The sequence below is a fragment of the Silurus meridionalis genome, chromosome 20, assembly GCF_014805685.1.
Source record: "Silurus meridionalis isolate SWU-2019-XX chromosome 20, ASM1480568v1, whole genome shotgun sequence".
Classification (NCBI taxonomy): domain Eukaryota; kingdom Metazoa; phylum Chordata; class Actinopteri; order Siluriformes; family Siluridae; genus Silurus; species Silurus meridionalis.
In genome coordinates this window covers 16,648,206-16,671,858 of record NC_060903.1, presented here as the reverse complement: position 1 = coordinate 16,671,858, position 23,653 = coordinate 16,648,206, and the positions used below count along the sequence as shown (strand labels likewise).

Genomic DNA, 23,653 nt, shown 5'->3' with positions numbered 1-23,653 from the left:
TATTTACATTTTTTTATTCATTTCATCTTTTTCAGTAGAGATTGAACTTAATTATTTTTTTCAAATTATTGACTGAGCAATAGGCTGATATCTGCAATTTTTCGATGCATTTTCAGTATTTCAACCTGATAGTGGTTATGCCGATACAAAACTTTAAAAGAGAACCAAATGCAATGGAAAAATAAAAGAACATAATAGAAATGCAGTTTGCATTCATTTCATGTTGAGGGTTTGTAATAGAATTCATGTAGAATTAGTACAATCAATAACATAACCCATTCTTTCAAAGGACTTATATTACATATTACTTATGACCTGTAACAGGAATAGAATAGAATAGAATAGAATAAAATAGAATAGAATAGAATAGAGATACAATTTTCTTTAAGTCCCTGTTGATGTCTTTAGAAAAGGTCAAAGGTAATATCTATATTGTAACTTAATATAAGCAGATAATTCTTATTGAATCTACTCTAGAATAGAATAGAATAGAATAGAATAGAATAGAATATAATAGAATAGAATATATCATTGCATTAATCCATGTTCATGATTTTAGTAGCATTCAAATGTTTATATTTTATTTTGGGCTGACATCTGAATAAGACCGTGCCCTACAAATAGAATAGAATTAGAAATAAAAATAGAATTCTAAACTCTGAAGCTGTGGTTGTTGATCAGGTTTTGCCGTGTACTTGGTAATGAGTCGCTGTCTCAAAACCACATGTCTGTTATGACAATTTTTTTTTTTTATAATTTTTTTTTTTTTAATTGCATCGAAGCGCAGCTGTTACAGCCACAAATAGAATTGCCGGTGCCTGTCATAGTTGCATCAATATGTTAGAGTTGCGTCAATATGTTGCAATATTGCTGGCTCCATGTTTTTTGTTTTTCCATTTTTTTACTCAAGTGTCTCAGTTCAGTTGTGGTCAGGCGCTCACACTGAATCTCACAACGTTTGTTTGAGGACGAAAGCTCAACATAGTGATATGGGAAACTCATATCGAGGACTCGATGATGGATAATGGATCTCCGTCTTGCACTTACTCCAGTAACTGAAGTACACTGATGTCATGGGCTGTGCGTCGATTTGGGGTTCCTTCTGTCTGTCTGTGCGGTTTGGGGGATTGTATTACTGTGGCAAGGGGAGCATGATTATTCGTTTCAGCCTTCTGCTTTAAAGCCTCATAATTGATAGCAGACTGCTCAGTTTGGGTATGCATGAGCGTTGCCTCAGCACTTGAGTCCACGTGTATGTGTGTGTGGGTGTGTGTGGGAGTGCTGACGACGGCAGTTTTCTTCAACCCCTCTTCCCATGTTTTTTTTGCCCGAAACCTCTGTCTCTTATACCCATTATACTGCCAGACTCACAATTAAGAGGCTGTTTCTCTCCGAGTCAGGCCTGTGTATGAGTGTTAGAAAAAAAAAAAACTTCAGGCAGCACATGTGGACACTTTGCGTAGGGTAAAATTCCTACAACAGGGGAGACTTCTGCTTTATTTTGCCATGCGTTCATGGACGGCTACAAAATCTATAGCAGCTCACTTCTCTGTCAAGCAGCTCCGCTGAGAGTGGAATGCAAACAAGTCAAGCCGCAAGCACAATAGAAAACCCCTGTGTGCACATACGGTACGCAAGACATGCCACATGCAGATGTACCTACTGCTCTTAGCTGCACAGTGTGTCTGTGTGTGTGTGTGTGTATATGTGCCTATGGGTGTGTGTGTGAATCACAGAGTGCCTCAAAGTCAAAAAAGGAACTAGTAAAGGGGCGGATCTGGCAGTGAGAGAACCCTCAGAATGAGGCGGCAGGTGCTTTTTTTTTTTTTTTTTTTTTTTTACATGAGTAAGGAAGAGATAAGAGCTCTGGTGAACTGAACAGGATGTCAAAAGCCACTGCTCTGCTCTGCTCAGCTGAAGGAGCTGCTGATACACAGCGGCGTCTCGACACACTCTTTCCCAGAGACACTGAAGATGGGATCCGGCCATAAAGAGCCCGAATTTGATTTCAGCTTTCTGTTTGAGTACGGCAGCCGAGGCGGAGAGATGGAAATGGAGAGAGGTGTGTTGGGCAGGTGGCACCGTTTGTGTGTCTGAGCTTGTGTGTGTGTGTGTGTGTGTGTGTGTGTGTGTGTGTGTGTGTGTGTGTGTGTGTGTGAGTGTATAAAGTGTCTATAGGAAAATCTAGTTTTCTATTGTGCTTGAAATTCTACTGTTATGTAATACACTGTTAAAAGTATATTGCTTTCTGTGAAGTATATAAACAAAGTATGAATGAAATAAATACATAAACCTCTGTTTAAAAAAAAATTATGTTTATTTAAAGTAAGCAAATCATTTTGGACATCATAATTCAATAGGAAAACAGATATTTCATTTATGCTGGTGTGTGTGTGTGTGTGTGTGTGAGAGAGAGAGAGAGAGAGAGAGAGAGAGAGAGAGAGGAAGGAATTTTTTTTTAATTTCAAATCAGATCACTTTTAAAAAATGTTTTTTAGAAATTTCTTTTTTTGTTGTTTTTTTTTTTTTTTTTTTTTTTAAACCACAAAATCTAGTGAAGAACGACTGACTACTTTTTCAGTGCATCTGGTTCTGGAAATAGTCTGTCACACACTAATTTTAGTCAGTCTGCCCACGCATTCTGTGGTGCATGACAGGTTCATCATTTCACGTGGTGTCCTGGTTGCGTATTGCTGCAGTTAGCAAATATAGATTGAGGTGAAGGGGACGGCCACAAAAAAAAAAAAAAAAAAAAAAGCTTCACTGCTCAAACAGAACATTGTGTTTTCTTTAGAAACCTGAATGGGTATGAGGACAGGGTCATGATGAGGACATTTTTTTACTCATCTCCTTTTGTTGCCTTTAAACCAGAGTGAAAGCTGAACATTACAGAAATGTGGGCATTAAAATAACTGGTATAATTGGTATCAAAAATTCTTGTAAGGAATTCTGGTTTTATCATTGGAATAAACTAAAAAGAACTAAAATAATTATAATAAATTGAAGAGCTTAAAAAAATTCTAAATTCCTAAAGAAATTTTGTTGGATTTCTCCCGAATGGAATAACTTACTTTACTCATCCCCTTGAGCTAACCTTTAACATTTGTTACTTTCCAAAGTCCTTTTTGTAGGCAGTCAACATGCTGCTTCTTCGCTTTTCTCTTTCACTCATCAGTCTTTTTGTTTTGTCTCTATGTTTTGTCTTTTCAGAGGCTTCTAGCTATATGCCAAATGTTAGTCTGTCTCTCCCACTTGGAATGGCCAACCCCTGCCTGGTCTCTCAGTACCACAATCTTCAATCAAGCCCCGTTATCTCAGTCTCATCATGCCACCAAGCGAGCTACGGACACCATGAGAACAACATAGCTCCAAATTACTACTTCCCTGGGCTTCGTCCCAATGGTGCGCCCCCTCTGGAGAGGCCACGAATCGAGATCACTTCCTATGGCCAGATGCCTGAGGAAGAGGTGGAGGAAAGTGGCACCATGGGCCCTGTGGCTAAGCGAGTCAACATTGTGACCTTGACCTTGCCGAGTGCTGACGGGTACCGCGACCCAAGCAGTCTAAGTCCTGCAAGTAGCTGCAACTCAGAGGCCTCATTTGAGTCTGGTTTCTACAACTATGAAAATTCACCCCAGAACTCACCATGGCAGTCACCCTGTGTCTCACCTAAAGGCTTATCCTCTTCAATGCTGTCTTGCCCCCCTCACGGGCATGCCCCCGGTCCATCACCTCGTCACTCCCCTTCTACATCCCCAAACGATGATATTGGAAGTCACGGGAAGCGGAAGTACAGCTTCAACGGCACGCCTTATGGGCATGCAGCAGGCATCTCGCCCAACCACTCACCCGGGGCGTCCCCTCAGGGTTCACCAAGGCTTGAAGAAAGCTGGCTGGGAACCACTAATCAGTACACCAATTCAGCCATCGTGGCAGCCATCAATGCCCTCAGTACAGACGGTTTACATGATCTTGGCGATGGTGTTCCCAACAAGAGCCGGAAGACCAGTGTCGAGCACAACGCCAGTATGAGCCTAAAGGTGGAGCCGATAAATGATGACGCAGGCACAGAACTCGGCCATGAGGACTATAACAACGCCAACCGTATGCCATTCAAGAAAGAGAGCTATTGCTCAGGATTCCTGGATGTGCCGCCTCACCCATACTCATGGCCCAAGCCCAAATCTTACCTCAGGTAAAAGGAAATATTTTACACAGACTTGAAGTCAAAATACATTTTCAAGTCCTGATCTATTTAAATATTTGATGATAGTTCTATTGACAAATTGGCTTGAAGTACACAGCTATATATCTTATGATTAATTCGTGTTTACATGCAGATTATAACTTACTATAATTTACTACCCTCTTGGTATCTAAAACAAAACTAGTTTATTTATTCTAAGAGTAAATTTAGTCATAGCAGTAGGAGTCAGAAGGCAGAAAAATCATACGTATTTCATAAATCATTTTTCAAAGGGTGGAGCAATGGATTGTTGGCCAGTTCCTATAGCAACCCATACATAAACACTGACCAACACACAATTTTTTTTATTGTTTTGTTGTTTTTACTGTATTTAACAGGCCTCTGGGTCTGCCTGTGGTCATAGTGCATGACTGTCTATGTATGTGCGCACTTTCCTCCACCGGCACACTTTCCTGCCGGAAATCAAGTGTTTGAGGGTGATAGTGTGGAACAGGAAGTGATGGTGTCAATGCTGGTGGCGCTGGCTGCAGATTCTCCTTCCCTTCCAGACGCATTAGGCCGATAAAAGGCGGATAAAAACGCAGATAATGGTGCAGAGGGAAGCTGGTTCGTTTTGGGTCAGCAAACACACCAAAAGTTCCAAGAGGATGCCTGAGATTGTGCCCGTTCAAGTCGCTTTGGGTTGCATCGTCCAGGCATCCGGGTGTGCTGAAATTCTGTTCCGTGAATGTGTGCTTTGTGTGCTTTTTCACGTGGGAATGGTTTCTCCCATTGCTCATGCTCTCCAGACAACGGAGAATCACAAACACAAAACATAAAAACAAAAGAAAGGCGTTTGCTGAATTGTCCCTCGCACTCGAATCAGGTTTCATAATTTTGGTGTACCCAAATTCATCCGCTTAAAAAGCCATAAGCACTTTTGCGGCGACCCGGACTGATGAGCTGTCAGGTCGTGATAGAATGCATGGAACACTTTCAACGAAACGCATGCTTCTTTCATTAATTCTTCTAAAAGAAAAGGAAAGGGAAAAAAGTCCACAATTAGCTGCCAGACTTTGGAAATTAAGTATGTCAGGCTGTGACTACAACAGATTAGATTAGCGACAATGATGAAATGGAGGGGTCTGGGTCCTAAACGCTTGCCAGAGTAGGCTGAAAAAAAATCTGGTTTCACTCATCCGATGAATGCCTGCAAGACTGGGCCTGTGTGTGCTTATGTATGTGTGTAATCCATAAGTCTTGACGAAGTGCCCTGTCCTCTAATTTTGGCAGCCCTTCCCTGCCGGCTCTTGATTGGCAGCTGCCATCCTGCTCAGGTCCCTACAATCTACAGATCGAGGTGCAGCCCAAATCTCACCACCGTGCCCACTACGAGACAGAGGGCAGCCGGGGGGCAGTGAAGGCCCTATCAGGAGGACACCCTGTGGTGCAGGTAAACTTTTCTCCACCTTGTTCAGCAAACCAAGCGCTTGAGGGACATCTACATTCTAGTTTAGTTTGTGTTTAACTTGTGATAACTATGTAGTGAAAACAGTCAAGGGGCGGAGTTATTTTCTCTGAAAATACATATTGTGTAAACACATACACATGGTCCCCAAGTTACGATTGTTCGACATACGATTTTTTCGATCTCACGACAACAACAGGGATACAACAAAATTGCTAAAATATTTTTGCGCGACAGGCAAGCGTAGCAGAGTATGCTCCGCCCTCCACTTGCGAACCGGTGCCTGTCCACGCACCCAATGCTACATATAGTTTATACAGTACAGTGCTGTAAATGGCTTTGTTTTGCTAAATTACTTGATTGTTATGGGGTAGAATACTGTCATTTGTTAATAATTATACACTACACCATATTGATTCCCATTGTCACCATTCATGGGGTCATCGGAATGCATCTCCATTCTAACTCGGGGACTCTTATATATGTACATACATTTCGGTTTTCACCGAGTTTGATGCACAGTTGGCAGACAGTATTTTAAAACACATTTTAAATTATTATTACCTTTAAATAAATTTGGTATTAAGTCTTAAATCAGACACCATTTATTCTTACGGTATTGCTGATGTCAACCAGGGTAAAAGTTAATATCAGAGTAAAAAAAAAAAAAACTGCCAATCAATCTAAACTATGTTAATTGGTTCATGTTAGTTTTGTTTATTTATTTATTGGGTGGGGGGTGGGGTTCTTGGTGACTTATAATCATGTTTTTATGCTTCTTTTCAAAAAGGTCAGCAAGTGTATTTTGTTATATCCAAGAAGGATTTGGAACCTGACTGATTATCCTGAACAAACGTAGGCTTAAAATGCAACTCTTTTTTCCATTTAAAATGGGTTCTATTTTTTTATTTTTTTTTTATAATTTTTACAAAAAAATCTGCAACTCATTCATCTAATATAATTGTGAAAAATAAGAAAAACTTTAAGAAAGTGCCAAGTCATTATAGTTTTTTTTTAGAAATTACAAACTAGTATCCTGGATATGTTTACATTAACACCTGGATTGACTCAAAACAGGTTTATTGCACATGACTTTCCTCTTGTTTGTATAATTTATAAATGCCTTAAAGAGACTGTTTTTTGCTGGCTGACTACGCGAGATTTCCATAGGGGCAGGTATGCATTTGAGAGTGACAGAACGAAAAAAAAAAGAGAAAAATAGTGTGTATGTGCTTCTGAGTGACATGTTGGTGTGTATGTGTTATTAATGGCCCGTGAAGTCCGAAGTCAATCCACTACACCGTTTGTGGGAGCGAATTGCAGTGGCGCATATTATCGCAATTACCGTGGGGTGAGAGCACCGCCTCTAACTATTGTGCTTGGCAGCAGTTATAGGAGCCACGTCACTCTCACCTGCATTACCTAACACGTGTGAGAAAAAAGCATTCTCTATTTTACTCCATCTTAAACTTGCCCTTTAATTCCCTTTTTGGTTTATCCAAGGTGGAAAGTGCCCTTGAAAGTGCAATGCTACATGTTGTGTATGTGTGTGTATGTGGTCGGGAGTGACGTGCGTGTGGCCATTAAATCAATAATGTAATACATTCAGACGCAGACACACTGGCGCGGTGCTGCCGTCTCTTGGTAAAGGCAGTAGTCGAGGCATTGCAGCTGTTTTCCAAACCTCTCCCCAGTCGAACACGGGCACTTTCACTTCCCAGCACAGCAGCTGCCGCCCAGCCAGTTTCAAACCTAATTCATCAACTCTCAGGTGTTATTTATAATCCATTTCCTCCCACAGCAGAAGTCATGTCTCGATGTTGAAGTTGAATTTGTTAGCACAAGCCTGCAGGGAGATGGACGCTAACCAGCGTACCCTGTCACATACTTGGTATTGAGAGCTGGACCTGACCTGGCTTGTGCCACTTCATTTATTATGAGTGAAGCGGTACTGCAGTGGCCTCCTAGAACAAAACAAACAGGAACAGAAATATAAACACTCATACCTTTAAGCTGTTTTGACAGTTTGATGTATTTCAATAACCTTTATTCCAATGCTATTGACTCACTATTTTGCAGGAGATTTGTGGACACCTGACCATCATTCATATATGTGGTCTTTTCATACTACTTTTTGTTGCTTAAAGATGGAAGCATACAAATGTCTCTGAATACTGTAGACTTAAAACTTCCCTTCACTTAAACTAATGGGCCAGAATATGACCTTAACAATGCCCCAGGGACAAAGTGAGCTCCATGAAGACAGTGTCCAAAGACAACCGTGAACACCTGTGGTATAGACTGGAACACCAATTGCAGTTCAGTCCTCCTCACCCAAAATAAGTACTTGGCTTCACTAACGCTGTTGTGCCCGAATGAGCTCAAATCCTCACAGCCATGTCCCAAAGAGGGAAGTGGTTAAGATTGTGGGTAAATCATAGAAAGGTCTGGGATTTAAGCCCGGGTATCGCCAAGTTGCCCCTTTTGGGGCCCTTGAGCAGGCCCTTAAACCTCTGTGCTCCAGAGGTGCTGTAACATGGCTTTCTAAAATAGCTGGGATATTTTAATGTGCTGTAAAGTGCATGTGACAAGTATAAATCTTATTTCTTTCTTTACCTTTCAAAAACTAAAAGGGTTAATAATATAACAGAAAAGAGAAAAAAACATCTGGAATAAAATGTGCAAAAGTCCCACCTGAATGTTTTGGTCAGGTGTCTGCAAACTTTTGCCATATAATGCATTCCTATACATTCATATAACAGCCACAATCATTTTAAGACTCTTTTTATATTTTAGAACAATAGAATTTATCTCGGAGTGTGCACCGTTTCAGCAATATGTGTGATTGGATTATCTCGGAAGAACCAAGTTGAAAAATTGCAGCTCAGTGACGCACTTTGTCTGCTGTGCTCACATTGTTAGCATGCTTCAACTTTTACTTTTCTTCACTGTGATTTAATGCTTTTACTGCTCCAGTTCGGGGAAAATATATGAGGGCTTTCGTCAGCCTGCGGCCTCTCGAGCAGACGGCAGCAGCAGTTTACTTGCTGCTCTCTTGACTTGGTTAGGCAATCCTGTCCAGTGAGAGAGGCGCTCGGAGAAAAGGAGCTTCAGCTTAGTCACGCTTCAACTCTTTCCAGCTTTGCTGTAGATGATCCAAAGCTGAGAGTAGACTGGCTTGTAATTCTGACCCCTCACCCCCCTCCTCTTACTTACTCATCTTGCCTGAGCATCATTCGCTCATTCGCATCATGGCTCCCAGGGTAAAGCAATAATGAAGAGCAGGCTTCGGGCGGGTGCATGGCAGCCATGGAGAACGGCAGCAGGGGGGAAGAGGGTGTGGGGCACAGGGAGTCAACAGGCAGGCAGCTGAGGCTCAGCAGAGCTTTTTTCCCTCTGGGACCCTCTGCTTCCTGCTGATTAAGGACCCTAGGCACCAGTGATGCCCCTACAGAGAAGTAGGGCATGGTAAAGGGGGCAGAGTGGGACAGGAGTCCCAGAACCCAGCTGATGCTACTGTGCTGAGTCTCCATGGGCATTGTCTCATCGCTGGTGTCATTTCTGGCGAGGCACTCATCTCTCAAAAATTCTCCCAAGTCAATCCATGGAATGACACTCACTTCAAAATGTTTCCTTTCATGAATCAACACACACACACACACACACACACACTGCTTTCGTTTGTAGTGGTGACACATTTTTACACAAGTGGCACCCATCCCTTGTCAATCAGAGACATTACACTTCATTTGAATAGCGATCGCATGGGGTTCGGGTTTAAATTTTTCTATCACATGATGTAAACACCTGGATCACTGAAATGGTGGTCCCCTTCTCCCAGGTCAGACTGTTCCTCTGCCCCTTGGCATTGGTTATTATTGAGGTTCCATAATAATGAGTGGAGGTGTTTTTCTAACCCCTTTCCCCGCTGCCCCCAAACACACAGACTTCCCTTTGTTTAGGAAAGTTTTTTTCTCAGAGGTGACATCACTGTCCCTATACTACTGCCAGACTAGAGATCAAGGCTTAAAAGAGATGCCCCATGTTGATAGAAACATCCTCCACTTTAATACATTTCTGTAAACTCGACAAGTGACCATTGCCTCGCCTTTTCCATTATCTCCTCAACTTAGCCATACAGCTTATTTTGGAGGAAGCTTAAGACCCCCATAGCCACTTTTCCTCTTGTCTAGCTACTGCCAACCACAATCCTACAGGGGAGGAGGAGGGGATCTGTCTGTCTGTGGAAAAGGCACATTGCTGCACCACATTTACTGCCAACATCTACATCATGGTTTTTTGTGGCATTCTGGGGGGAATCTCAAGGTCTACCTTTGAGGGAACAAGCACCTCAAGAATGATGGCTTTTCCGTCAATTTGAAATGAATATCATAAATGTTTGCCAGTGCTGAATTACATGGAATTATGTTCTAAGGAGGGTGAAGACCAAGCTGTGACTCACAAAGTATTCCCATAACTCATAACTGTGTTTTTATGTTGTAAAGCCTTCAACTGGCAATAGTTATACAGAAAAAAAAACTATATATGATAGTCATATAAGAGAAGTATTCTGATTCCATTTTGGGTGGAGGGATGCCCTGTTTTTGTACTATTTGGTCTTTTAACAATTCGCTTTCTGAAATTATGTTTTTCGAGTATGTCTTCTGCATCCCTTTAAACAAGCCTGGAATCCCCATTTTTGTTTCGTAATGAATCCCAGTTGACAGCGCTATTAAAAAATAATAAAATCAAAAAACATATCATCTTGCAAATAATTACTGTCTCATGTTTATTATGTAAAGCTCCATTAAACACTCCGTGCCCAGATTTCCTTTGCTTTGAGGGGCTCCCCTTACTCAAGACCTTGGTATTGGGAAACCACTAATTGCAACCATGGAGTAACTCAAAGAATGCTGTGCGACGGCAACATTTTCATTGGTCTGAGGTGCTGACCACAGATTTATGAGGTAAGGCATCATTGGCCGCCACTTCGATCACGGGGCACTGGAATCCTGTGAACGTCAGTGTGTAGCCTTTGGCAAGGCGCTTCGGTATTAAGACATTTCTTTTTAAGCCATCGGTTTATGCACTTCTTATGATTTCTATGATCTTTGGTCTAGACGTGGTGCGCTTGAAACGTTGGCCCTCGGTGACATTCGTTTTTGCATTTTATTACCTACCACAACCTATTGTCACTCTGCCGAAAACCATAAAAGCGACACTGATTACTGGGGCAGCCAATTGCAGTAAAGTAACTTACGCACACACATACTCTATGTCTTTGTCTCTATCACACACACATCGATCAAATTAAATGTGACCCAGCAGAACGCTGAAGTTGAAAAAAGTAAACTTAAATTAGTGTAGATTTAATTTGTTTCAGACAGGCCTTGCCGACTGACTGTCAGCGCTTATGAGCGAATGTGATAATGGACCAAGGTCTCCCTCCTTCCTCTACTCCAACCTTGCGCTCTTACTGCTTCTTTCCCTCTCCCCTTTTCTTCGCCACGTGGACTAGACCAGTCATGACATTCCTACTTACCACCGCGGAGAGTACAGGAGATGAAACAAGATCAAGAACCAGTTAGGATGGCTTACATATTGTGAAGTAATACAGAGAAAGAAAAAAAAAAGAAAATGTAGCTCATTTAATGTAGCTCTCTGATGTCACCACTCATCTCATTTCCTTAAACAAATGTGCCCATTGCAAATCCTGGAGCTGTGTGACCCAGCAGGACTTGTGTTTCCAGGGAGGGCATTTCAATAATACTAAAGTGTATCTGCTGTAGGGCATGTCGAGTACCATAATTGTTAAGGGTAATAATAACGTGCTTTCTAAGTAATTCTGTTGATGTGTACAGTGGGTTTGTATATAGAAGCACCTAATTAATTTTAAATAATCAATTTAGACAATATGGGAAAATCCAGGTGGTAATGGAACGGGCCTCATCCAGTTTAATAGGACTTATCCTTTAAAAAGAAAAAATAACCATGTTCATTCTCCATAATTGGTGTATAGGAATTTAGCTAACATTCTGATATTTGAATACTACAAATATTTTTTCATACTTCTAGTACTATTGATTGGTCTATTTATGAGGAAGCGGCACATATACTTACAATCAATCAGATTTACATATATGACATTTGGCAGACACCCTTATCCAGAGTGATTATCATTCATACAGCTAAGCAGTGTTCGGGTAAAGGGCCTTTCTCAGGGGCAAAGGAGTGGCTGCTCTGTGTTTGAACTCACAACCTTCTGATTCAAAGTCCAATGCCTAAACCTTTAAGCTACCACCACCCTGTAACACCAGTACACCTAATGTGCATCAATGCATAGAAATCTTGCAGATACACCCCAAGAGCTTCAGTTAAGGTGAATATCAAACATTAGGATGCAAATAAATGTGATCTTATCAACGTTGTGGTATAGCTGTTGGTGCCAGATGGGTTTTGATCCCCTCGTGCAGAACAGTCTTATAGGGGTTTATAGATACAGTATGTTGTGATAAATAAAACAAATCCCGTGTATGGATGAAAGACCAACTTGGGTTCCACTCTTTTTTAGCCAAGACCAGAAATCTGAACAGTTGAAGATTGGAAAAAAGGTGTACTGGTTTGCCAAATAAAGTGGTCAGTTAGCAGAATTTATACACATTGCAGAGTTCAGATCCCAGTGTCATCCGCATTTACGCATTTTCAAGTAATAGTTTTAAAACACATAACTTTGAAGTAGAATTTAAGCAAAACATTTGTTGACATATACTGGCCCATTGAAAGAAAATATAGCCTTAGGCACCCATCAAGCTAACGTATCGAAACTCAAAATCTCTGAAAGAGTCATTTTGATTTCATGGTGTCTTTTAGACAGCACTTGAACGTGGGCGGATAAAGACAGAAAAAAGAACGCAAGTTCAGGAGAGCACATATGGTAAACGAATCTTGGGAGTTTGCCCAAGGGAGACAAAAACATGCTACGTTACTTTCAGGAAGACCAACGTCACTGTAATTTACCTGACCTCATTCATCACTTTACTTTGAGCATGAGGTCACTTTAGCTTTGAATGAAGCCAGCCGTGATTGTCGCCCCACAACGCTAGACCCGTGAGTTTAAAAATTATTTCTCTCAGTCACATAAAAGTTGACATAATGCCTGGTTGAACGAACACACAAACCCAATACAGAGCACAATGACTAGAATACTCTACTGTAAGTGTTGCGGATGTAGAAACGTCAGACCATTATTGGCACTATTTAAAAGACCATTTTCTAATTAGACTTCTTGATCAAGTGCACAAAAACCCAGTTGCAAAATTTCCCCCATTTTCCCCCAATTGTCTAGAGGTGCTTGGTAGCACACGGGCCTGTAGCTAATTAGCTGCGGTGACACAGAGAGTAAAATATAATAAGCAGAGCGAGTGCCTCTGGTGAGATCACCTTGGAGATAAAGTGCTCTCTGGAGAAGCGAGGACTTCAAGAAGCCCCTGACCCCGACATGCTTTGCTGATGACAAGCATATGTGACTAGCATTCAGGATCAGGACAGCTGTTGAGACTCTGAAGAGAGGAAAAAGAGCCAGGAGTGTGGACAGATCATTAGCCAACATTTGCTGGCTTGCGAATTAGTCATTCTTAACCATTCAGTTCAGTGAATGATGCTTAGAAAGACCTTCGAGTAACTAACAGATTTTATATTAGTATTCGTCTTGAGAATCATCATTCATCTCGGGTAATATATTACGTGTAGAAATGCATCATGTCGGTGTAGTCACTGTGACTTCTTTTCAGCCACTCAAAGTGTGTATACACAGGGGTCATATAAAATTCTAATTACGTGGCAATTGAAATGTTTTTTTTTTGTTGTTTTTTTCGACATAACAATTGTTTGAAAGTTTCCAGTGTCAGAATTTGCAAGTTCTGTTCCAGGCAAGATCTTGCAACCAGCCAAAGGGTCAACTTTATTGAACTTCATTTTAGAAGTTCAAGTAGATGTCATTTGTGGAGGCACTTAGGCAAAGTTCAAAGTTGACGAGGTCATATGAAGTAGTATATTAGGATGTAATCTAATAGTAGTTCATTCATTTATCTTTAGTATCATCATCCTGGTTTGGGCAGGGTGGTCATTTTGATATAGGAAGATACCCTGGAGGGGATGCCACACACATCCGATCAGCTAGGGACTATTCAGTGGACTAAATCCACCTGTTTTATTAGCTAGAAGGTGGAGGAAACCTGGAGAACCTAAAGGAACCCATCACTAGATCTTAGAAAATCTGCACAGACAGTAAACCAAGCTAAGGCTCTACTAGAGGTGTAAGGTTGAAACATTACCTTCTGTGCTACTGTGCTGCTATAGAATGGGAATGTCACTCACAATTATTGGAGTGGTAACTTGAGAAGAGCCTCATTTTACTTATGATTTTAGTTGCTTTTATCAAAGAATCAGATTGTAGTCTCAGCAACTCTTTTTTGAAAAAGCAAATAATGCTTTGCTCTGGACAATTTTTTTGCCTCCAATCCTCCAATCCTGACTCCCTCCCCTTTTAAATAGGGGCATTTATATAAGCATTAATCAGATTATGTCATAGGTTACATGTGGTCTACATTTTGTTAGATGACTCAATCACCTAAATAAGCATAGCCCCCTATTATTTAGCTTGACATCCTTACCATTTTGACTCGGTCATTGAATGAAACTTCATAAGCACTAGACCTGGAATTGCACAGTTTGGATTTACCATATGGGCTTTATTTTGACAGGTCCTTCTTATTTGCTTTCATGGCAATTGAACATGTGGCCAGAAAACCCCAACTGAAATGAGTTCTGGAGGTTAATCTTAACCCCTCAGAGGGTTTTTTTTTTTTGGCTCTTAGTGTTTTTTTTTTTTTTTACTGATTTCAGGGTGCAGTCTATTTGCCCACCCACACTGTGGAGAATGTAGACTGCATGCAGACTGAAAAATCATGTTACCCCAAAGTTCATTTGGTTGTACCATTATGGTTACACCAAAGACACAGTTGCAATCGGATCACCCGGAATATAGTTTGAACTCCAGTGCTACATGCATTCATTAAACCAAATGGCAAAACATAGTTACAGCCTATAAATCTACATTTACAGATCCCAAGGATCTTCAGCAATCCTAATGCACTGACAAACACTGGCTTCCTCTTGATGTGCTGTTGATGAGTGGCTTCATATATCTGTGTTTAAAAAACATTTGTTCCCCCTGCCTGTGCTGAAGTGTTTTTATCAGAGCGCAAAAGGGCTAAGTGGTAACTAGAGAGAGAGAGAGAGAGAGAGAGAGAGAGAGAGGAAGTTGGACCTGTTGGAAGTAAAGGGCTCTGATTCTGTTAGTGCTTTTATCTCAGTGTGGCACCGTCTCTAGCTTCAGCCCAAAGCTTTGCCAGCCATAATGAAAATCATAACACGCATTGTAATCCATGTCGGAAAGCCCTCAGGGAAGCATTCAGAAGGCTAGCACCATGTTAATAGCAGGTTATGCTTAGAAATGCTGTCATCATCAAAATGTAGTTCAATTGAATCATGCTAGCAGTGAGGGGATTGAGTGCATAAGTGTTCTGTTTCTTTCTTAGGCTGATTTCATTCTCAATTTGGGAACGTTTTAGTGTTGTTTTTGTCATAAAGATCACTATGCGACATTTAAACAAATTGTATGCATTCTATGAATTTCATCTTATGCACAATGGCTCCAGGATGTCCTTTAATAAATTTGCTAATGCGTCTAAAGCTAACAACGGTTCTAGCATTGTTATAGGGCAGGGCATTGTTATAGGTTATATAAATGAAAATGTTTTTTTTTAACAAATGATGTAAAAATGGTTAGATGTGGTTGTTACAGATTATGTAGCATAGAAATAAATAGTAGATGTCATGAAATAAATTGATTGATTATGATGAATGTTTAACTTTGGTCTCACCTTGGGTATTGACTCAGTATCTGCTAAAGGCTTGCTTCTCCATGGGCATCTTTTTTATGGTTACTGAGAAATTTCACAAACATCAGCATGACAGAACCAAACCTCCACCCTGTGTGTTAGACTACACTATGAAAGAGTTCCTGCTGCATAACCTCAATAAAAAAAAGATCAAACCTGTTTTTAAGGACCCCCCCCAAACCCTGAAGGGAATTCTTTTAATTGGGTAAAATGAACTACTTGTAGGCTGAGGGTTAATGTGGCTCGTCCCCAGCCTGACCAGGGAAACAAATACAGTGCTGTTAGCATGAGTGAGCCTCTCTAAGGCTAAAAGCTATCATTAGGATGCCTTAGCCACAGTGTGCTGAAATAATTACACCACAGAAGAGATTGGGTTTAAGAGTGGGCTTCTTTTAAGACTTAGCAGGCTTTTTGGAGAGCTCACCTAGTTCTCTTTGTTGCTTTGCCAGCTCTACGGCTACATGGAGAGTGAGCCGCTAACACTCCAGCTCTTCATTGGCACGGCCGATGACCGACTTCTGCGACCGCACGCTTTCTACCAGGTTCACCGCATCACTGGCAAGACCGTCTCCACCGCTAGCCACGAGGCTCTGCAATCCAACACCAAGGTGCTGGAGATCCCGCTGCTGCCTGAGAACAACATGAGAGCCATGTGAGTCGGATCTACCTATTTGAATTCTCTGTGTCATTTCTGGCTCTTTCTGGACGCAAATGTATATATACATTTATAAAACTGATTCTACTTGAAATCTAAGTCAGTTAAGGCCTCGAGGACACTCTGGAGAACTAGGAATCTAGGTTTCATATCTCACCATTAATCATTTTTCTTTGGGGTCAAAGATCTAAAACCCAATAAGAATGGGTTTCTTGTTTAGATTAAGCATTTCAAGTAGGACAGATTTTTCTAATGAGTTAAAAGAACTCTAGAGGAACCCTTCTCTCTAACCTTCACCAGAAATCATTTAATATATATATTAAGACCCTTGTTCTTCTATCAGGTCCAACCCAAGCCTGGCCCCTAGACATGCTTTAGTGCATTTGTTGCTTTTTGAGATAGAAGCTATAAGCATTTTGTCCCCAAAATTCCACATTAGCCACCACCACCCAGAGCTCAAAAGTCCTTGGGGCTTTTGCTTGACATGCCGTCCAGCCAGGAGCACTTCTGGCTTGGCTTTCTTTCTCTACAACTCCACTGGCTTTTGTCCCAGCAGCTAAAAGAAATAAGGCATCAAACCCAGACATTACATAACCTCACTCACCTTCAAATGTCTCTCTTTTTTTGTTTTTTTTATGCTAATTATCACCACTTGTCGATGTTTATTGGCAAAACATTTTTTAAGTGAATACAAACCCCTATCTATTTACCAGTTTTATTTGACAAAGATCTGGGCAAGCTGGGTAAATCTTCAAGCAATAATCCAAGCCCTCATTTTTCCTCGGGCTCAGGAAGATGGATTATCCGATGTGGAAGTGTCATGAACAAATCGAACGGTTAACTGAATTACAGGAGGAGATTCAAGATAGCAGCAGACGTTCCTCCATGTCCTGATGACCCGATAAGCCTTGGCTAGATTGTCTGCCGAAATGTCGAAGCAGTGAGGGGGTTTTCTCCAGCCTGATCTCAGACAGGAAGGTGTGGGCTGAGGACTTTTTTCTTTTAAAGGCCAGGTTTTGTGGAGGCTGGCTGATGTGGTCTTTCCATCCATGAGCAGACTGTTGATAAGACATAAGCCAGTGCTTTCCTCATAGATCCAGTTCTGTTTCTCCATCTCGCTGTTTTTATATCACTGGTTTAGGAGATCCGTTTTCCCCACGCCAGGTCTGGGAAAGGCCACAACTCTACACAAACTTAATTAATAAAGGCATACAAGTGTAAGGTAAACAGAACAGAGCAGCAGTGCACCCATTCAGACTGAAGGTCAGTAACGCTATGGGAGCCTCCTTTAGTCTCTGGTATTCATATCTTTTTTTTTATTTTTTATTATGGGACAGAAACCTGAAAACAAGCAGTGTTTGTATAGTGTGGAAGGTTTGAAGAGTGCCTCAATCCATCTGCCAAGCATGCAAGGTGGAGAGTTTGTCCCTAATTGCTCCATGTCCACCGCTGAAGCAAATTAGTTCATCCTTTTCCCGTCATTTCCCTTGTTTCTTAATTATATTGCTAAGAGAAGTAATAACAGCGGAAAGAGTCTAGCGATTGTTAGGACGGCAGATACGTTTAACCCGTTTCAGGGAAATGTCTGTCAGCCCACACTGATGGTCTCTGCATCTTGCTTCCCTTTACAGACCATTATAGAAAAGAGCTATAACCGCTGAATTGAATATATAATCACTACCCATTTATATGATTCAATTGGCCATGTCACAGAACTTTCATAAAATATTTCACTTTGTTTTGCCTGAGAGCGACATCAGACTACATCTGTGCTTATTGTGGTACATTTGGTGTATTCAAATTGTAATTGGCTGAAGTGGGGGAAAAATAGGTTTGTGTAAAATTTGACATTTACCATGTTCCAGGAACTTGGCCCATAACTGGAATACAAAATAATTGGAATCCCAGGCCATATCCAGTATGCATTCAATGCTTTATTTTTATTTTTTTATCAGCTCAGCTTTAGTTTTATTAATTTTTTTTTAAATGCCAGCATAATATATGAGACCTTTTTCTGCCCAAATGTCCCATTAACAAAAAAATGACAAGGGAGAGAAAGCAAGTAGGAAAAAAAAAAAATCCTGCCTCTAAATATACCATTATTTAATTTAATTGATTGAATTGAAGCTGTAAAAGTTTGCACTGGTAAACGTACTGTTCAAGCAGTCTGGTTAAAGATGCTTGACAAGCTGCGAGAAAGTGTTTGGTGGCCGAATTGCTTCTCCTCTGTAAACACATTGCCACCAGAGAGCCCCCACTCCATGGACACCAGGGAGACAATTAAACTAAGAGAGGGAAGTCTTTCTTCCAGGGTGTGAGGGCACCAATTGGGCTGTAGACACATGATGACCTATTATGCATCACCTATACAAAGCCTAGCATTGTAGCTGTCAGCATTGATGTCATTGTTAGCCAAGACAAACAGCCAATACATGCATTCGTTCCATCACATTTATGCAAAATTTGCTGTAAAACTCACAAAATCCATTTAGTCTTGGATCAATAAAAATGTCAGTTATACTTTTGTAAGTTTAAGGTTGAATAGTGAGTGATTGTTCTGCGTCCCAATTTTATTCTTTTTCCGCATGAGTGAAATTTTTTATTAAGGTAATACTTAATGATTTCTTATACTTTGTCCACACCGCAGAATCGACTGTGCTGGAATCCTAAAACTCCGAAACTCAGACATCGAGCTGAGGAAGGGGGAGACAGACATCGGCCGCAAAAACACTCGAGTCCGAATGGTGTTTCGTGTCCACATCAACCAGCCCAATGGCAGGACCGTGTCTCTACAAGCCGCATCCAACCCCATAGAGTGCTGTAAGTCTACCTTTACCCAGATACCAGCACAAAAGATCAGCACTGGTACCTGTTTCTTTTTTGTAGAAAATGCTCTCACATAGGAAGCTCAAAGATCAAACAGAAGATTGATGAAAGGAATTTGAATTAAATAAATTTTTTGTTACATAGATAATAAACTATTATATATTCAAATATGAAAAAAATGATATATTAAAAAAATAAAGCCATAGCCTTGCTATACATATATAAAGTTATATATTACATTATGTACATATATTTGCATATTTGCATACTATTTGCACTTCTGGTAGATACCAAACTGCATTTCATTGTTGTCTGTCTATCTATCTATCTATCTATCTATCTATCTATCTATCTATCTATCTATCTATCTATCTATCTATCTATCTATCTATCTATCTGACATGATATCTTGAGAAAAATCACATTTACAACTCAGAGTATAAATCATTACATTTAATAATGTGATGAAAGACATTGAGCATGTGTAGTAATTAAACATTCTGTCATTGAGGTACAAATCTATGGGCTCCAGGTCAAGATTGTCTATTGCAGCAAAGAAGCAATCTTGGGTCTAAATAGCAAGAATCCTGGGTATAACTAAGTTTTTTGGTAGTGCAAAGAGCAGAAGATGAGTCATCAACATTATCTAACCCATTAAAAGCTTTACACTGTAACAGCGATTAGATCAGTATTAAGCTATTTACACTGGGTCAGAGAAGGTCATTTTTCCAGATGTAAAGACCACTCTTGAACACATTGTGATTGGATTGTCCAGCTTAAGTGGGTTGCCTTGTTGCTTGTTTAAAAATCATGATGTTATTTACTGCTCTTTACCATTCCCATAAATCTGCCCCGGTATAATAAGCTTCCTCTGTATTCAGGGCAAACACATGGGCTACACCCTTCTCTCGTTTGTCATTTATTAAAACCTCTTACAAAGCTGTGATTAATACACCAAAATCCTGATCAAACAAAGCAGTAAGCTGAATTTGATGCTGAGTTTTCTGGCTGTGAAAATGGTCATTATGACCAAAATGGCCTCAAGCTTCAGCATTAAAATATTAACAACATGCTAGCGCTTAAGTAATCACTGAAATGAGTCGACTGATGTGGATGAAGAAGTAATACATCGTGCTTAACTGACAAATCATGACTATAAATATATCAGTACAAGACATGTGTTGATGTGCTCAATCATTTTTGAGTTATGTATATCTTAAATTGGCCCAATTATTCCCAATAATGGAAAATATTTCTTTCCTTTCAATGCTGAACTTATTATGTTTTTCTCTTGACCTAATACTCGTGGATTTAAAAGATGTAGCACATACTGTACATATGTTTTCAGTATTGAGCAAGCGAAAAGATATTTAACTAGACTAATCTTAAAACTAATGCTAAATCTGCATTGCAAATTATACGGCTGTATAGAAAGTACTTCCATGATTAACCTTTTTTTCTTACTAATTATCCATAATGATCCATGGAAGAAGCCATAAACATTGTGTTCTCAGATTATTTATTACAACAAATGCAGTAAAAGAAAAAAAATCTGTTTCTGATTGCTGTAAATCTGAAACAAAATGGGGGATTTTAGTCACTTGACAGCTTTCCGCCATCTGGTAATTACACTCCCACCTCCTACACCTGTCACCTGGAAACTTCCCAAGCACTGGAAGATTTTGGATGGCTATATATATATCGTATGAAATGAAATTCACTGTATACACTGAGTTAACTAGAAAAAATTTCTGGACACTCAGGGACAGATGGAGATCAGGTTTTCGGTGACTCATTTGAATGTGTTCTCCTGCAGCCCAGCGCTCAGCACAGGAGCTGCCTTTGGTGGAGAAGCAGAGTCTGGACAGCTACCCAGCATCGGGAGGTAAACGGATGCTCCTCAGCGGCCATAACTTCCTGCCTGAATCCAAAGTCATGTTCGTAGAAAAGGCCCAAGGTAAGTCTAAGCTGGTCTTTACTCATCCCATCTATTTGATTTCCTTTCCATTTGCTTTCTTCCATTCCTTTTCTTTTTTAGCCTCTCTCCTCAGTCTGTCCTTCCGTCAAAATAGAATATGGCCTGCCAGGCGGCCCATGTGGTGTGCATTAGGATGCTATATTTTTAAACCAAAACGTATTTACATTTGCACAATTTTCCATTGCCTGTTCTCTGACGTTCGGCCGCAAGTTGTGGAATGAATCACAAACGGGGCATGTGCAAACTCTCTCTCTCTCTTTCTCTCTCTTTCTCTCTCTTTTCTCTCGATCTCCTCTGTGCTCTGTATTTTGGCCTTGCAGACTCATTTTCTCCCTCACCAACCCTTTCCCAACTGTTCCTCCATCTTTCTGTCTCCATAAAAATAATAGATCTCTCTATTATTTCAGTCACCTCATCTGTCTGCTGGAATTTATTTGTCAAACATATGCTGTCTGAGTGGAAAAGTGCAACAAGATGTTGATATTTAAAGGGGCTACAAGTCGTTCCCTTGATTGCGTTTGGAAACCTGTTGGCGAGGCCCAAACCACTGTTTTCTATGTACACGTGATGATGATGATGAGAATGCAGATACAATGTCTTGCACCATGCATGATTGAACACAAAATAAATCTAAGTTGTTGACTCTTGTCTTGATCGCACAGCTATTATTTCTGTAGTTTGTAAATCCCAGTGCATTAAAGTCTGTCAGTGCGCAGGGACCCAACGTTAGCAATTAAACATAGGCTTTCTAGGCTCAGCGGTTTAGCCTGCGCAATTCCCGCTGGCCCGGGTTTCTGAATCTGACTTCAGCATCGAATTGCTGGAACGTCATTTTGAAAAAAAAAAATCACTTCGGAAAACCATTGTGTGGTGTTTTACCTTGTTTTCTTTGGCATTGCTCGCCTCAGGCTTTTCCCAAAGAATATGAATGTGTCTGCTGTTCCTTTCTCGACGGGGTCTCCACTGTCTTGGGGTAAACTCTTCTACTTCGCTTGGCCTGCAGCCGGCTCCTGAGAGAGGAGTTGTGCTGAACCGTCACATTAAATGCTAATGAATTAAGATGGATGGAATCTCGAAACAATGATCTTTCCTGAGAGAAGATGGATACCTACCATAGGTCCAATTTGTCCCAGAAAGTTGGTTTAGGATGGATACATTCAGAGATATTTTGGGAAAAAATGATTGCCAGAGATATTTTTTTTAAACGTGGAGACACTGGTGTTGTCTCCATCTGTTTTCTATGCTAATTTCCAACGTGATTGTGTAGGAAAACCCGAATGGAAAAAAGTTGCATACAATGCTTTATGGATGAAGAAAAGATCAGAAAAGATTTTTCTGCACTCAAACCTCGTACATATACAGCACATATACAGCACACCTTGTTCACACCTTCAGGTTTCAGTCCTTTTACAATATATATATTTTACATTTCCATTTTTATTTTTATTTATTTTTTAACAAACAAGTAGAATTTTTTTAAAAGAGCTCTCAAAGAGATTGTAAGAATGACCAGGTTGGGAAATACATAGTTTTACATGGTTCTTCAGAGATCCTGTAGCACTGGATTGAAAAAATATATCCCTGACCGATTTTCTACAGGGTTCTACATGGAACCTTGAATGAAAGTGAAATTCAGAAGCACTCACAACTGGAGAATTCTCGAGGGCCTGGATAAAATGATCGTAATACTGATAATATAGAAATGTGGTTTTGGGATGTAGTCCATAACCGCTCGAATTGGTTTGGTTCAGAAAGTTCAGAAATGACTTTACAGCAGTGCAATTAGACGATGAAAGATTTGTAGGATTCCTTTTGCCAACTTATTTGAAAAACTTTGTCAAAGCATTTGGGTAGGAGACTTCCTCTGTCAGGTTTGTGGTTTTCCTGGAAAGAGAAAATGCTTGCTATTAGATTTGGATTTCACAACATACATACCCATATTCACAGGCCTTTATAAACATAAGCGCTTCATACGCTCGGACACGTCAGGCGTGTGCCTCAGAGTGAGCTATTTATGCAGCAGTAGGCTGTGTATGCAAATTCAGCCCTGATTCCAGTGGAAAGAGAGGGAATCCCCAAGAGAGGGAAGCCCTCCCTCTGTCCTCCCCTTCTCTTTCGTTCTTTTTCAAGGCTGACCATATAACACACTGATGCGGCGTGTGCTGTTCAGCCCACAGCACTTTGCTGCTCTGTTCTTTCCATCACACGCGGTTTGTTTTCTCTTTTTTGCCACCCTTCTTCATTCCTTCTTTTCACGATCAGAAGAATTCCTGATGATCCTTCCTGGTCAACATGGCTGTATATCTGTCTGTCTGTCTTTCTGTATTTCTAAAACAAGAGTGTCGGCTGGAAAAGCTTCCCAACATCAGCCTAATTATAGAACAGACGCACCAATAAGCGCAAAAAAAGCAAAAGATGATAATAAGGAAGATACGTTAAAGTTTATTGAACCGATTTTACACCCCAAATGCAAATGAGCTCAAGTACTAAAACTCACACGAATGCCTTTAATTCTATCAAAAGTCACGCTTCCTAACCACAACCATCAAAGCCAGGGATCAGCACCGATTTTCCAAAA

The 23,653-nt window shown here is 40.5% G+C and overlaps 1 protein-coding gene across 2 annotated transcripts in view; it reads left to right on the top strand.

Annotated features, from left to right (window-relative positions):
• Positions 1-23,653, top strand: part of LOC124402962 (nuclear factor of activated T-cells, cytoplasmic 1-like) — a 60,898-nt gene that overhangs the window by 1,273 nt on the left and 35,972 nt on the right. Inside the window, exons 1-6 of one of the 2 annotated variants that reach the window (XM_046876446.1) lie at positions 1,940-2,062; positions 3,211-4,195; positions 5,480-5,639; positions 16,066-16,268; positions 18,919-19,091; positions 20,914-21,054. In XM_046876446.1, the coding sequence (XP_046732402.1) occupies positions 1,975-2,062; positions 3,211-4,195; positions 5,480-5,639; positions 16,066-16,268; positions 18,919-19,091; positions 20,914-21,054 (1,750 nt within the window). In that variant the 5' untranslated portion in view covers positions 1,940-1,974. Of the gene's footprint in view, positions 1-1,939; positions 2,063-3,210; positions 4,196-5,479; positions 5,640-16,065; positions 16,269-18,918; positions 19,092-20,913; positions 21,055-23,653 lie in introns of those variants that run through there. The other variant, XM_046876445.1, reaches the window with a different exon arrangement.